The 16458-nt window shown below is 40.8% G+C and overlaps 1 protein-coding gene across 1 annotated transcript in view; it reads right to left on the bottom strand.

Moving 5' to 3' along the window:
• The window catches only part of LOC126092249 (dipeptidase 1-like), a 310126-nt gene extending 308129 nt beyond the window's left edge, over nucleotides 1-1997 (bottom strand). The window contains exon 1 of the mRNA XM_049907759.1: nucleotides 1984-1997. Coding sequence (XP_049763716.1) covers nucleotides 1984-1987 — 4 coding nt within the window. The 5' untranslated portion in view covers nucleotides 1988-1997. The remainder of the gene's footprint in view (nucleotides 1-1983) is intronic.
• Between the last annotated feature and the right edge of the window lie 14461 nt (nucleotides 1998-16458).

Below are 16458 nucleotides of genomic sequence, written 5' to 3'. Positions count from 1 at the left end.
GCTATGAGCCACTTACATGTAATTCTAAAGCATACAACTAACTTCTTTGATTTTAAGGATGCTGCTGAAACATTGTTGTTAATTCAGGCGTGTAAGGTACCCAAATGTAGTATGATTAAAGAGTCCCACACTCATCCATCTCAAATAACTATATGAAAATTCTTACTGTTCCACTGAAAAATGGGAACTTGTCAATGTATTCAAAAGAGGATGAACCGTGGCAGATCTATACCATGAAGTACTTCATCTGAAAGACCAGCCATGTTTATCAGTGGCACAACAGAAAGACCATTTGGCGATCTTGCCCTTTCTTCTTCAAGAGACAGTTTAAAGGGAATGGAGTAAAAAACAGAAGTCAATGCTGAGAGAATTTTGTTCTTGAATTTGATAATGTTAAGCTTTCGTATAAAATTTAAAAAGAATGAGGATGGTTTTTGCTGACGACAATTCCACTAATTAAAATTTTGCTGCATTTCAGTACTTTTACTATCGCAAGTAAGAACGTGGCAGCTCTGTATTAATGGCACTCAAACAAAAAACTTGGCACAGTCAGTTTTCTGGTATGAAAGTTAGAACGTCCTCTAATTTTTCTCAGTATTTTTTTCAGTGATAAGGTGGGCAGCATAATTGTGTAGTGTTAGAATACGTTCCCAGTTTTTTCGATAGAAATGAATTATGTATAAAAAGAGATACATTGCTGTTTGATTCTCCTGACAAATTTCGGATTTGGCATGTAGAAACTTTTCTATTTCCGTTCGGCATATCAGAAAAATTAGGAGCAATATTAGAAGTTTTTACAAAATTCTTCATATCCTCTTGTGCAACTCTGTATGTGTATCACTCTAATTCCACGAATTATAATTACTAATGCACTACAGTTCCTACAGATTCGCATTTGTGGCACCTTGACATAGCAATAAAGATCTTCATATGCCGACTGATGCATTGATGATTAAGCTGAAAATTTGAAATGTATTTTGGCGTAGTGAAAACGTTATGGGAAGACAGTAGATAGATATTATCACCAAGTTTTCCATTTGTTTCGTGGAAAACAAAATGTTTTTACCAGTTTCTCGACGACGACGTAAATACACCTACACCCATTTTGGAGAGGATGAGGAAGAAAGTCGGCCTCCGATTATCAAAGGAATTTACCAAAATCACGAAATCATGAAGCTTGATGTCTTGGCAGATATCTGAACCGCTCTGCTCCCCGTAGCGTGTCCAGCGCCTTAATTACTGTGCCATTTCAAGCAATCATTTCGTGATTAGATGTACGTTTTGTTCCGTAGACCCGTAGTGAAGAGATACCCAAGAATGAGGAACTCATCATAAAACAAAAATATGTGTTACATATTTACAAAAAAATGTGACATATTAACGTTTCTTCCATATATTCTAAATGAAATGGCCCTTACGGTTGGAAATTAGAAAAAAAAGCTGAAACCTATTTTCAGTTAATAAGCATTAATAAACTCGCAGGAAGTATGTATATATACAATATACTGAGGTAAGTGTGGTAATTAGCTGGTTATTGTAGCCAAGCATCATTAAACACAAAAATACTTAAAACACTTATTTACGTGGATCACATTGCTGTTGATATGTGGATCACATTGCTATTGATATTTATTGCAAGGATTGTATCATCTGCAAACAAAATGAACTTGTCATCTGACAGTATTTCCGATGAACGGTTATTAATATAAGCAAGAAGAATGATGGGTCCTGAGATGTAACCTCGTGGGACACCAATCGAATTAGTCCCCAGCTGCATCACACCTGATATCTTAATACAGGACTACTATCAGCTGTTGTGAATACAGCTTTCCCTTCTTGTTTCCCAGAAAAGGATGAGTAATAGTTACTAAGGCAGCCACTTTACAAGTAGAATGCATATGGTTTAAGACAGCGTGACCCGTATAAGTTGTGGATAGCGACTGATGAGCAGGTACAGGTGCAAGTAGAGACGGAGTTACTCACCCATCGCGAGTGGTGTTTCGCCAACAACTGATGCCGTGAGGCGATGTGGCGCCGCTTATACGGCGCGGGGGATTCAGGCACCTGATAAGAATTGCACTGAGTGTTAAAACAGCCAGCATGCCTTATCTGTGTTATTCGCTGCTCACGCAGTCAAGACGAGTCGCCGCTGTCGTGAATGAACATCTCTGTAATCAAGCTGCGTAGAAAGGGCGTTCTCCTTCTAAAGCGTTATCCCGAAGTGTTACGAAGCAGCAAAGTCAGTTACAAGCTTTGATTCCTCATAGGCCAATAGAGTTTTTAGCTTGCGCCTTTTTGTATTTTTTGAAATTTCTGTAAAAGGTGAAACTTTTAAGGGACCGACAAAATAAATAACGTATATCTCTTGTTTCATCATGCGTAATTTTTCAATGTGTTCGTTTTCATTCCTGATTTTAGTAAGAGGATATTTTGAGAGCCCCATAGTTTCACATTGATAATCGAGGCCTTTCACTATTATAGCTATGCTGTCATATGATTTTTTTGTGTGTGAGAAATACGTAAATTTGATTTGTTCTGAATAGTGATATGTTATCCTTATGTGCCACCTAGTCATATGGAGCCATGTATTGAATTTATTACTATTTGTTTACTTTATGCGCTGCCGAAGAATACTGGGGCTATTTTTAAATTAACTTTCGGCTCACTATAAAAAAAAAGAAATAATAGATAAAAATTTTATATATCGCCTTGACTTACATATTGATATTACCTCTCTACCCAGCTCTTTTCTTCTTCATTAGTGTATCTCTCTTCTGATAGGTGTCCTGCTTTGAGCACCTTTCTTCATTGGCATGTAATTTGTAAGTTTTCTGCTTTAAACTTTCCTATCTGCGTGAACGTGTAAGTGTAACTTTTCAGCTTGTGCCTTTATACTCGTGCTAACGTTTCAAACAAGAATTTTTTTTAATTCAGCTTCTCAGTCAGATCTGCAGACTTTAATCTGACTCTTTACGTAAAGTAACTTTATGCTCACTAGTGGCTGTACTTGTACTGCTTATCGAGCTTCTGTGTTTAAAGTACTTGCCTACATTATTGCGCAAATGAAATTCAGTCCTTATCAATCCAATACATCTAACATATCACCGGTGAATAAACTCAATGTTTACAGCTATAATGCAAAATACTTAGACAGCCATATAATTAAATGACATGTGAATCTATACCATATCACTTATTGTTTCACTGAACGAATATTGAACAGACAATCACTTTTTCTAAGTACGCAAAACAATAATCAATTGGGACCGTAATAATCGGTTTACCTGTGCGACATAGGACAGCTGAAGTAGACCTTGCAACAGCATGCCACTACTCCGAGCTGTAATACATCACTCTGCTTTGTCATTGCTTACATAAATATTGTCGTGTCCAGTGCCAAAGCGTTACGCGTCAGCATAACACACAGTTAACAGTTGCATCTCGCGAACTGCAATGTGAGTCCGAATTAGTCCATTTTAAAACTGTGAAACAAGAAGTTAGATGTGGAGTTTCAGCGTCGAATTATTTGAAAACTAATTGTATTTTATGTTTGTATTCATTAGAAGAACATTGGACATTGTTCTTAACAAATTATCATTTGGAAATAAATAGTAAATTTATGAAGTTAGTTCTTTAGACAAAACTTTCATGAAAATTATTTACGAAATTTATATCCAGCATTCAAAAATGAAACGGGATAAAGAGTGATGCAGTTATTTCCTGATTTCATGCGCTTACGAGATACTGAAACAACAGTATTAAATAGTCAAACAACGAGTTACGAAAATTTACTAAGTAAAACTGGAAATGGGCCCTAATTGCGACGTCCTGCTGTCTGCAAAGCTAGCAAACGCAGAAAATTGCCTTCTTGAACTATTCCAAATTACAGCAACAGCATTCTGTAATTACGGCTTCACATCAGTAACACTCATCTGCTTCCATCCACGTCCAACACGTAATTATTTCACGCGGACTGAAACCATGACAACAACAAAAACTTTCGAACCATGCTAGTCTCAGATAAAGCGTTTACTGTAGGTAATATCGCAGACAAAACTGCAGCACCTCACAATGTAACAACCTTTCACGTTCATTCTCTTGTAACGTCGTCCACCACTTCTATTCTCTTCCACTGTACCAGCTTATTTCTCTCTCCATCAAAACACAGTACCACCTGCTACTTCGGCCAGTTCTTGACAGCATCTCTGAGTTGATCGTCGGCGTAAAGCACTGACAGCCAACTAAGGCTTCATCTTGTGGAAGGGATGAAAGTCACTTGATGCCAAGTCCAATGTATGTAGAAATATCTCCCAGGGAAAAAGGTCTGACGCTATCCTTCTTTCGATTCGCATTATGGCGTCACGCATTGTCGTGAAGGAGGATAATTCTTTCGGTGATCATCCTGTTCCTTTCATTTCGTTTGTCCTTTAGACTGAGTTACACTTCAGAAAGTTCACAAATTGTGAGCCGACGTCTAGCAAACAACATGTTGCACAAGTTCATTAGTCACATCCCAATGTGTTCCTCAGTCACTTTCATCATGTAAGTCTGTGAGATGTGCCTTTGATTTTGCACGCCCTCACTCATAATCAACCCGCATACAAACGACAGTTTCGACGATGAGTAACAGCGGCTTTACCCCTTCTGCATTCAGGAAGCGAACGACAGTACGTACATTACAACTAGTGTGTGTTGCACCGTCTATTTCAAACGGTTGCTGCTTACGCACTGACGAAGGAAACAGGGAGCTGAATGACGCAACATGAGATGCGAAGTATCCTTTTACAACCACCAAGGGCCATGAAGCTACAAGTATTTGTTGTTTTTAATAATCTGTCAGAAGTAATTTATGAACAACTGTCGAATATAGTGGCAGCATAATCTTTCTATTTTTTTCTGCTTATGTTCCTTACCTCTGCAAATTCCACAAACATGCTGTCGAGTTTTGGATGCTGAACACTATTACTCACTCAGAAATATCTATAGTTAGCATCCAAATGAAGTGAGCTCTTAAAAAACTAACTTTTACATTGAAAATTCACAAATAAAGCCACAAAGTCCATACTAAACTGCAACGCACGTTTCTTCTGCAGCAGCATCTAAATTGCACAAGGCACGTTACAGTGTGTGGCGGAGGGTACCTTTGGTACTACTGTCTTCGCCCCCCCCCCCCCCCCTCCTTTCCTGTTTCATTCAGGAAGACTGCGTGGGAAGAACGATTGTCGATAAAGCTTGGTATGGGCTCTAACGTCTCTGATTTTCTCATCGTGATCATTTCGTGAGACGCATGCGGGACGACCTAATATGTTTCCCAACGTTTCCTGAGAAGTAATCTCTTGTAATTTTTACAGTAAACCTCTCCGTGATGCACAACACCTCTCTTGTACCGTCCGCCACGGAACTTAAAAGTAGTTACTTCTCTGGATACAAAATTTTGTTAATTATCTCTGTTTATATCTAGGCATGTAAAGCACTAAAGAAAGTTGTTTTTTTCGAATCCCTATAGCTATCTCCCATTACAAAGCAGAAGTTTGAAATTTGGCTCAAAGGTGCCTACGACCTTCCCTTTTAATGGTGCCAACACTTGGAACCCCCGCGACGTGGCCATCGGGCTCGGTGACATTTCAAACAGCAAGGCTGCAGCTCAACTCGTGAGGTCTGAGGTGGGTGAGTGTCGTCACATTGGTACTGTGTATCACCACAGTTCTGCCCAACGTCATCGTGGTTGTGTGACGTGATGAGAAGGTCGCCATTCCCCCTCTTACCCACATTTCCTCTTTTATACCCCTGCGATGGACGTCTGAACATCGACACGCAACGTTGGAATCTCGCGGTTCTCTTACGGTTGGCCGAGGAAAACATTTGAGACACACGGCCTCTCGGAGCCGACACAAACAGCTTTCAAGAAGTGGGGCAAAGGGCGTCAGTGAAGCCATCCCTTCTCTTGGGGCGTTTATTGCCACACATTTCGCGGTCAGAAATGACAGTTCGCAGTGCGATGGGCAACAGGACCATGTACTTGAGAACGTTCGACACTGCCGACGCCTCCCGAACGCTTAAGCCATGGAGGTAAGAATAGAGGGAGACGCCGTGACGTCACAGCTGTGAAGCTATGTGAAGCCGAGGGTAGCCATCTCAATCCGACCAAAACATTGCTGATGTAAGCTTGTGTGCATAGGCTTGCCGATCGCTTTTGGAAGGATTTGGCGCTATTATGGTGACTTGTGTGGTGTTCGGATGTACGAATCGTTCTGATTGTGATGCGAAATCGAAGGGAATAACATTTCATGTGTAAGTTGGCTCGTTAAGTGTGATTTTACAACTTCATTGTGAATGAACGTGTGCTACATCGGTACTTGTACTATAGCGTGTTTTTCTCCTGTATGATTTTAGATTTCCTAAAAATGAAAGTCGGGAAGCTCTGTGGGAGAATGCCGTGAGGAGGAAGAACTGGCGTGCGTCTAAATGGAGCACTATTTGTTCTCAGCATTTCCGAGAAGAGGACATAGACCGAACTTCCCTTTCAACAGTAAGGCTCCCAGAAAATGCTGTACCATCAGTTTTCCCTACACACCCAAAACATTTGCGAAAGGTATGTTAATTCAAAGAATTAAATTCTTAGTTTTCAAGTTTGCGTTTCAGTATAATACGTACGTATCGTCGATAATCGAAGTGTTGAGTAACTTACTTTGTCTTCATCATGTACCAAATTAAAAGCTAACACTACATTACCTGGCGTAAAGTATAGGCCTAAACAGGACACTGTGTAGATTTGCCATTCTATGTACCGTATTTCAGTAAATATTGGTGGTAATGAACAGTGTTTCCCAGTAGTGTAACGTAACTGAAATGTCCCAGTACGTATTACAAACAAGATGTATTTATGGGGCTTTGGAGGGAGGGTGCAGCTAACTTAGTTTTCAGTTTCTATTATTTAGTTTGTGATACACGTTTATTACTGAATTAACAAAATTGTATCGTTTACATTGAAGGCTAGCTATTCGTAATATTACATTAAAAACTATTTTTAATCAGAAGGAATGCGGAATTTCGCGTCGTCTCATCGGGTTAGGGAAGGACGGGGAAGGAAGTCGGTCGTGCCTTTTCAAATAACCACCCCGGCATTTGCCTGGAGCGATTTAGGGAATTCACGGAAAACCTAAATCAGGATGGCCGGACGCGGGATTGAACTGTCGTCCTCCCAAATGCGAGTCCAGTGTGCTAGCCACTGCGCTATCTCTATCTCGCTCGGTCATGATCTTGTAAAAAGATCAATGAATAATAGTGGAAGCACGTAATATTTAATAAGAACAGGTTTACGTTGGTATATAAAAGATGAACACATGTCCTGAGTCGTAAATACGATTATGTCCAATTTTGAGCTTGATGTCATGCAATATATCTTAATGACATAAACTTAATCACTTCAAAGTGGCATAAAAGGCCGAAATATGGGTCGTAATTAAATAAACAAGAATACAATCCAATTGCGATGCGTTTGTATACAATACTCAAGAGTTGGTCGAAGGAGTGTTTTGTATGGAGTTTTTTTCGTGGATCAGTTGCATTTCCTGAAGATTCTGCCAATGAATCTCAGTCCGGCGTCTGCTCTACTTACTCTTTGTTTTATGTGGTCATTCAGTTGTCATGTGTATCGAAATGACTACTCTCCAATTCACAGTCAAGTGCCTTTAGGTCGCTCTGGATGGTTCCTCGTAGGTACTTTACGGTAGTTACTGTTTCTAGTGATTTGTCGTCTGTTTTTGCTCAGTACGTTACATATACAGGGTATTAGGGGTATAAGGGAAGAAATTTTTGTTGATGACTGAGGACAGCATACCGAACAAAATTTAGAAAGTATTTACTTCATTTCCAGGCTAGTAATTGTAGCTGTTAGGTGCAGTATGTTTTTGGGTTGGTTAATACCTCCAAGTACATGTGGCAAGAGCAAGTCATATGCGTTTTTCCCTGAGATGCAGGTCAGACATTGAAGTCTATACTGACAGGCGTAGTCCACCTAGTAGTTCAGTTGCGACAGTGCGGGATCCAACAGGTTATGTGACATGTTTGTGGGAAGACTATCAGACACAGAGAAAAAATAACTAAAGCACAGAAGTGGATACGCATTAAGCGACCAATGATCACAATATGTGCACTTGTAACCATAAAACTCTACATTTACGTTCAGGCTTAACTGTCCGACCCTGCGCCAATCGTTGATCCCCTGCAGCTGCAGGTCTTCCTGCACTTCACTATATCTTGGCGTTGCAAGGCTTTTTATAGGCAACAGCATAGCACTCGAACTGCCTTGCGGAGCATCCAACGTCATCCACTAGATCAGTAAAAGAAGCTCTAAATGATGGAATGGGCCATAACATTACGCTGCAGTGCTCTCGAAGTTGTCTCTATATTTGTAACATTTGTTCCGTAATTTTTTAAGTCGTCAGTCGTCCGACTGGTTTGACGCGACCATTCACGAAATCCACTCCTGTGTCGACATCTTCATCTCAGAGTAGTAATTGCAATCTATGTCCTAAGTTTCTTTTCTGGATGTATTCCAACCTCTGTCTTCCTTTACTGTTTTCACCCTCCACAGCTTCGTCTAGTACCATGGAAGTTATTCCCTGCTGTCTAAACAGATGTCCAATCTTCCTGACCCAACTACCTGTCAATGCTTTCAACGTATTCCTTTCCTCTCCGCTTCTGCGCTGAACCTCCTCATTCCTTACCTTATCAGTCCACCTAATCTGCAACATTCGGCTGTAGCACCACATCTCAAATGCTTCGATTATCTTCTGTTCCGTTTTTCCCACAGTCCATGTTTCACTACCATACAGTGCTGTGCTCTCCAAACATACAATCTTAGAAATTTCGTCCTCAAATTAAGGCTTATGTTTGATACTAGTAGACATTTCTTGGCCAGGAATGCTATTTTTGTCAGCGCTATTTTTTTTGTCCTCCTTGCTCCAACTGTCATGTGATATTTTGCTGCCAAGGTAGCAGAATCCCTTAACCTCGTGTACCTCGAGATCACCAGTCCTGATAAGTTTCTCGCTGTTCTTATTTCTGCTACTGCTCATTACTTGCGACTTTTTTCGATTTACTCCCAGTCCATATTATCTACTCATTGGGCTATTCATTTCATTCAGCAGATCATGTAAATCTTATTCTCTTTCACTGTGGATGGCAATGTCATCGGCGAGTCGTGTCATTAACATCGTTTTACATTGAATTTTAATTTCACTCCTGAACTTTCCTTTTATGTCCATCATAGATTCTTAGATTTACAGATTGAACAGTAGGGGCAAAAAACTACAGCACTGTCTTTCACCCTTTTTAATCCGAGCACTTCGTTCTTCGTCTTCCATTCTTGTTATTCCCTCTTGTTTCTCGTACATTTTGTGTACTACCCGTCGCTCTCTATAGTTTAACCTTATTTTCCCCAGAATTTCGAACATCTTACACCAGTTGACATTGCTGAACGCTTTATGGAGGCCAACAAATACTACGAACGTGTCTAATTTTTTCTTTAGTCTTGCTTCCATTATCAACTGCAGCGTCAGAATTGCCTCTCTGATGCTTTTGCCTTTCCTAAAGTCAAACTGATCGTCATCTAACACCTCCTCAATTTACTTTTCCATTCTTCTGTATATTATTCATGTCAGCAACTTGAATGCATGACCTGTTAAGGTGACTGTGCCATAATTCTCGCGTTTATCATCCCTTGCAGCCTTCGCAATTCAGTGGATGATATTTTCCCAAAATTCAGATGGTATCTCCAGAAACATCAACGGGAATAGTTGTTTCGTTGCTACTTCCGCCTGTGATTCTAGAAATTCTGACGAAATGTTTCCTATCCCTTCTGCATCATTTGTTCTTAAGTTTTCCAAAGCTGTTTTAAATTCTGATTCTAATACTAGGTCCACCCTCTCTTCTAAATCTGTCTCTTCTTCTATCACATCAGTTATATCTTCCCCTCATAGAGGACTTCAATGTACCCTTTTCACCTATGCACACTCTCCCCTGTATTTAAAAGTGGAACTCCATATGCACTGTTGATGTTACCACTCTTACTTTTAATTCACCGAAGGTTCTTTTGACTTTCCTATGTGCTGAGTATGTCCTTCCGACATTCATTTCTTTTTCGATTTCTTTTCATTTTTCATTTAGCTATTCCGTCTTAGCTTTCCTAGAGTTCCTATTTATTTCGGTCCTTAATAACTTGTATTTGTGTATTCCTAAATATCCCGGAACATTTTTATACTTCCTGCTTTCATCGATCAACTGATGTGTTTCTTCATTACCTTCTCTGTATCTGTGTTTTTCTTTCCAACTTCTATAGCTGTCCTTTTTAGAGACGTCAATTCTTCTTCAACTGTGCTCCGTATTGAGCTACTCCTTATTACAATATCTATAGCCTTAGAGAACTTCAAGCTTTTTTTCTTCATTACTTAATACTTCCGTATCGCACTTCTTCGCGTACTGGTACTTCCTGACTGATACCTTAAACTTCAGTCAACTCTTCATGACTGCTACATTGTGATATAAGTCTATATCTGCTGCTAGGTACGCCTTACAATCCATTATCTGATTTCGGAATCTCAGCTGGCCATAACGTAGTCTAACTTAAAATCTTCCTGTATTTCCCTGCATTTTCCAATTATACCTCCTTCTTTTGTGGTTCTTGAACAGAGTATTCGTTATTACTCTCTGAAATTTATTGCAGAACTCAGTTAGTCTTTCTTCTCCCTCATTACTAGTACCAAGCCCATATTCTCCCATAACCTTTCCTTCTGCTCCTTCCCCTACAATCACATTCCAGATCCCCATAACTATTATATTTTCATCCCCCTTTAAGTACTGAATTAACTGTTCAAAATCTTCATTTACCTTGTCTATCTCTTCATTTTCAGCTTGTGACGTCGGCATGTGTACTGGAACAATCCTTGTTCGTGGTGGTTTGCTATCAGTACTGATGTGAAAAACGCCATCACTGAACGGGCCACATTAACACACTCTCTGCCCTACCTTCCTATTGAAAACGAATCGTACTCCGGATATTTTCTGATGCTGTTGAGATTACTCTGTAACTCATCTGACCAGAAAACCTAGTCTTCTTTCCATTTCACGTCACTCAGTCCCATTATATCTAGGTGAGCCATTGCCTTTTTTCGTATTTTCTAGCTTCCCTACCATGTTCAAGTTTCTGACATTTCTCGTCTCGTGTGGCTTGTAATTGAAAAAGTGTCATGTTGATCTCTCCACTGGCAAAAGATTCCGGAACAGTACCCTGTTCGGATTTCCGTGAGGGGGGGGGGGGCTACCAGGGAAAGGTGAGCATGAGAAAAATATTGAACAACCTACGAAAGTAATCGTGTATCCAATCATAAATCTGGTCCGATAGTATGTAAGCTAGCATTTTTCTCGCTAAACTACAGTCCGGAACAGTATCAAATGCCTTCCTGAAATCAACGACACAGCTTCAACCTCAGTGCCTTTGTCTACAGCGCTCTGTATCTTATGGACTAACAGAGTGTGCTCAGTTTCGCAATGTTGTCGGTGTTAGTGATGAAGTAAATAATTTTTTTTTGCTATTCATTTCACTAAAATTGTCTACTTTCATTAACAATCTGCATTCAAATCGATCCAATGAAATAGCGATAAGAAAAAATAGTTAAATTTAATCTAATTACTATCTAAACTGCTCACACAGTACCCATTTATAAGAAATGCTTGCCAAAATATTACAGTATTCCTTATTTTGCACCGATAAAGGTTGTCTGATTTCCCAGGCTGTTGTATGGAATAACGTGGGGTCACCATATCGCCATCTCAGCTTTCCAGACTTTAGTGCCGCTACTTCTCATTCAAGGCAATATTCCATATAGCCAACAAAAACTCTCAGAAAAATCATGCAGACTGGATATCCATTGTTTTACCGGCTTTATACCGTCTTATCACACTGATCTTTCCGTAACTACGTGATTCAGGACTTCTTTCAAATTTTCAGAGTAAAAGGAAACACGTCCCCAAAACGGAAGCTAGATCCTAACATATTGGTAATAACTCAACCCAGCGATTCTACCGTCCACAGTAAACGGCATTGGTCTCTTGTCTCTCTTATCTGATTAGCTGAGACAAACTGTGGCCAAAGAGCGTTGTTTCTCATGCTCACCTTGTTGCTCTAATACTCTCATGTTCTTCATCTGTTTGACCAATTATAGGCTTTAAATTAATATGAGCTTTCTACCTGTTTTGTGGGCTCCACATAAACTTTAAATGGCAATATCTAGTGTGTCTGTTTTTATATTTCTAACATTAACGTCCCACTTTCAGTTAGGTTGTCTTCCCGCTATTTTCTTATCGCTTTTTGAAACCATCAAACAACTTATCTGCGTGTTGGGCCGTATTATCTGGAGACGTGGTTTGTTCCTCTTGAATACCAGTCCCAGGCGATTGCTGTGTCATGCCTACATTTATCGAAAAAAAGACCTCAATTTTGAATCTAATATTCAAGAAGTCATATCGGGGTTACCACTGCGGATATTTTATGGGCATAGAAAAAATGCGGACGTGACGATTATTAAGTAGTTTCTTTTATTGCACACACAAGGAGTCGTAACAAATGTAAATACATAGAATATCTAAAGAAAACTTTCTTTCGATAATAATGATCTATCTCTTGCATATGATATTTGCACAGCAGCTGATGTCGCCAAACAGTCATTGAGATAAGAACAACTTCAGCTGTGACAGCACCAATATCCATAGTGGTGCATGGAAAGGGGCTCCCGGTGCTATCGATAAATAAGGGGTTATCCATCACTGAGCGGTATCAGTGTCAACGATATCTATATAATTTCTGCTAGCATAAGGAAATTTTGTGAGTTCATGACGTCTTCATGACTTGATTTTGGCAACGAAATACGAAGGTATTAAACCGACTGTGAGTACAGCTGTTAACCTTTGACGGTGATGGAAGAGGAAGTCGACGAAAGCTGAGTTTGCAAGTATGACACGGCGAAAAATCCGAGAAACTTGTATCCTGTCAGCAGTCTGTCCTTATGCACTTCCTGATGTTCGCAGCGTGTGCCATTGTGTCAGCGCTGGTGACTCCAGCTAGCTTCGCAAGAAGGGGATGGAATAACCTTCTATTCCTACAGTTATTACTCTTTTAAAAAGTGGGCACATTCATTGTTAACAGCGTCCATAAATTTCTTTGGACTTGGATTCATGAGGTTAAAGTGATTGCCGGCAGCCGGTATTTGAGTCAATAGGAATCTGGAACGTTCGAGGATTAGCGTTAATTTGTTATGAAACCAGTGAGCGTATAATCTTCCTGTCACACGTCTGATTCATTATCTGTTTTGTTTTCGCTTTTATCTCATGTGTACAAGTGGAAACTGCCTTTTCCGATTTTTACTGCTCTTGAGTATGCTAGTTGATCTTATTTCGGGTGGATCTCAAACTCTGTATCTCTTTGTTTTCTGGCTCCATGATCTGGTGATTTATGTTGGTGCCTAAGCTCTGAGTTTTATTCTGGACTTCCTTATTTGCCGTTAAGTTTCGGAAAATTGGTTGTTAATTGCTACTGAACCGCGTCGGCTCTCTCTCCGTTTACACACTGTCGGCCTCGTCCACGTGATTTCCAAGCCGCAGTGTAGTGTGCGCTGTTTGGCAAGGGGGCGTGGTAGTGGTAGTGGCATCGCGGTCGGAGAAGTGATGCGCTGCCGCGGACATTTTTCATCTGGTGCCGGTGGTGTTTGGGCGACGACTAATTGCTCTCTCGCTGTGAAGGGGATCACATGGCTAGAATTTGTAGTGAGGCATATTGACGTTGAGCATGGGGAAGTTTGTGCGTGTACAACGGCTTTCTCAGTGTAGAGCTCACTCAAGTCTTCCGAAAATGATTAACCCTAGGACGCCCAAGCCTTTCTTTCTAACTTGGAAGCCTAAGGGGGGGGGGGGGAGGGTTCGTCGATCCCACAGGTATTAAATAAGTTTACTGACGAAAAATTACAACTTTCAAAATGGTATATATATTTTAACTAAGGCATCGGTTTATTGTTAATTGTTATAAATATTGGACTGAGTGAATAAAAAATTGACATATTACAATACAAAATACAGATGTGTTCATATACAATAGTCTACTCTGAGTCATCAACTTCAAGGCAAGAGACACACTTCACAATTTTTTCTGAATGCGTGTTACACACATGTTTATGACACTGTCCACCATACCGTTTTGGTTTACTTAGATTGTTGTACTCCTGCTTCTTTGTTTTAGCTTTTCTTACACAAATATGGCACCGACCTTTCCCTGCAGGAGGCTGACGTGCTTCTGTTGTCACTTCTTTGATGTTCTTTTGTAGAAGAGTCTCCATTGATTGAACAATTTGGTTAGATAACCCTCTTGCATTGGCACTTCTTTCTTCTACCTGCAATTTCACTAGTTCCATCCCAGCTTGCAGAAGATAAAGTTTCCGTTTGTTGTGTTTCTTTTCATTCCATCTTGGATGTTGCTGGATGAATATGGTGATTGCATTGATAGCACAAATGTCGATGAGAGAGTAAAATACAGATAGAAGCCATCTCTTTGTTCCCCTCTCGCAGGTGTACATACGCGCCATTTGATCAATGGTATCAATTCCAACTTTAGTGGAATTACAATAAGCATTTATCTTGTTTTTTTTCTTCTCTCCTCCAACAGCACCTTTATCTTGGTGCATTGTTGACAACATCAGTAAATTTTTACTTGGTTTCGTTTTTGCTGTGCAGGACACCAAAGTTACTGGAGGCCTAAGTGTTGGGAACTGCACTAACTCACTTCAAGTTTACAAGATAAATAACAGGTAACTGATATCAAAAATCACTTCCTCTGAAAGTAAACCGACTGATGTGAATATCAAGAATACCAACCAACAAGAAACTAACTTGCATTGTTGTAGAGATGAGAAATACGAAATCCTACTAAGGGAAATTTTCTATAGCATGGAAGCCTAAGGGGGGGGGGGGGTTGTAGGACCCATAATAAGTTTATTTATTTTTTCTTTCAAAGCAGGAATTTTCTATAAAATATATTGACACTGACGTTTCATAAAATAGCCAACAAGCAATAACCCAAAGGGAATATGTAGTATGAAAGTTGTTCAGCGAACGCCCCCCCCCCCCCCCCGCCCCTAGGCGTCCTATGGTTAATTTGCCGTTGGGTAGTACAGCTGCGCTTGACAGCGGATTCATGGCCGCGTGATTAAGCCCCCTTGTAGCTTGTTCGACTAGAGTGAATTTTGCCTCCGAGAAACCCACTTCTTGTCTGTAAGGCTAGATCGATCTTTCAAAGTGTGCGTGTGAGACTCTCATTGCCCCACCTGTGCCCTTCCCTGTGCTTTTGAAACTCGGAGAGGAACCGAGTTGAGTTGCACATTTCTAGCTGTTTAGGTTTCTTCGTCAGTGATCAGCAGTACTTCTGGAATAATTTTTCTTATTCTACGATTTTTTGTGATACCTACAGTACCGAGCGATGTAACTGAGGCTGTGTAGAAGGTGTAGTGTTGGCCCGAAATTACTGAAGAGGCCACGTGTGATTTTAGATTTATTGCAGTACAAGAGAGATTGCACTCCTGCCACCGTTTTTAATGCAGCATTTTCTGCTATTTTATCTGAGCACCACGACTATGTAGCTGTTTTTACGGATGGGTCGAAACAAGGGGATTCCGTGGGTTGCTCAGTTGTTTCTCCGGATCGTGTCCTCAAGGTCCGCCTGCCTCAGACTTTTACTGTCTTTGATGCAGAATTGTCTGCGATCTTGCGGGCACTGGAGCCGATGAGACTTTCTTCCTCTCTTAAATTTCTTGTCTGTTCCGATTCACTCAGTGCCCTTCAATCATTGCATCATTTGTATCCGGCGGATAAAGTAGTCCAGACCATCCAGGATGCCCTCCTCCGACTACAGCCACTGGGAAGGTTGTAGCTTTCTGCTGGGTTCCGGGGCATGTCGGCATTGCTGGGAATGAAAGGGCAGATCTCGCAGCCAAGGAGGCGTGTCTTGATCCACACGTATCTCAGTGTGCTATCCCGTTGCACGCACTCACCTCGCTGTTGAGCTCCCGAGTCGTGTGTCGGTGGGAGGATGAGTGGCTGGAAGTGACTGACAATAAGCTCCGTCTAGTCAAGCCCACAACGCGTGTGTGGTGTACTTCCTTTCAGCCCCATCGACGGGACGAGGTTCTCCTCACTCGGCTTCGAATAGGCCACAGCCCTGTGACGCATGGCTTCCTGCTCCGGCGAGAAGACCCTCCATTGTGTGGTGCTTGCGGCGTCCAGGTCACTGTGAGCCACATTTTACTGGATTGCGTTTTATTTTCTGACCAGCGGGCCTCGGCTGATTTGCCAGCGGACCTGCCAACTCTTTTAGGCAACACTCGGACGAATGTGGTTAAAGTTTTAAAGTTCTGT

Source organism: Schistocerca cancellata, chromosome 7 (assembly GCF_023864275.1).
Source record: "Schistocerca cancellata isolate TAMUIC-IGC-003103 chromosome 7, iqSchCanc2.1, whole genome shotgun sequence".
In the NCBI taxonomy this organism is placed as follows: domain Eukaryota; kingdom Metazoa; phylum Arthropoda; class Insecta; order Orthoptera; family Acrididae; genus Schistocerca; species Schistocerca cancellata.
Note: the sequence above shows the minus strand (reverse complement) of the source record. Positions and strands in the feature narration are given on the sequence as shown.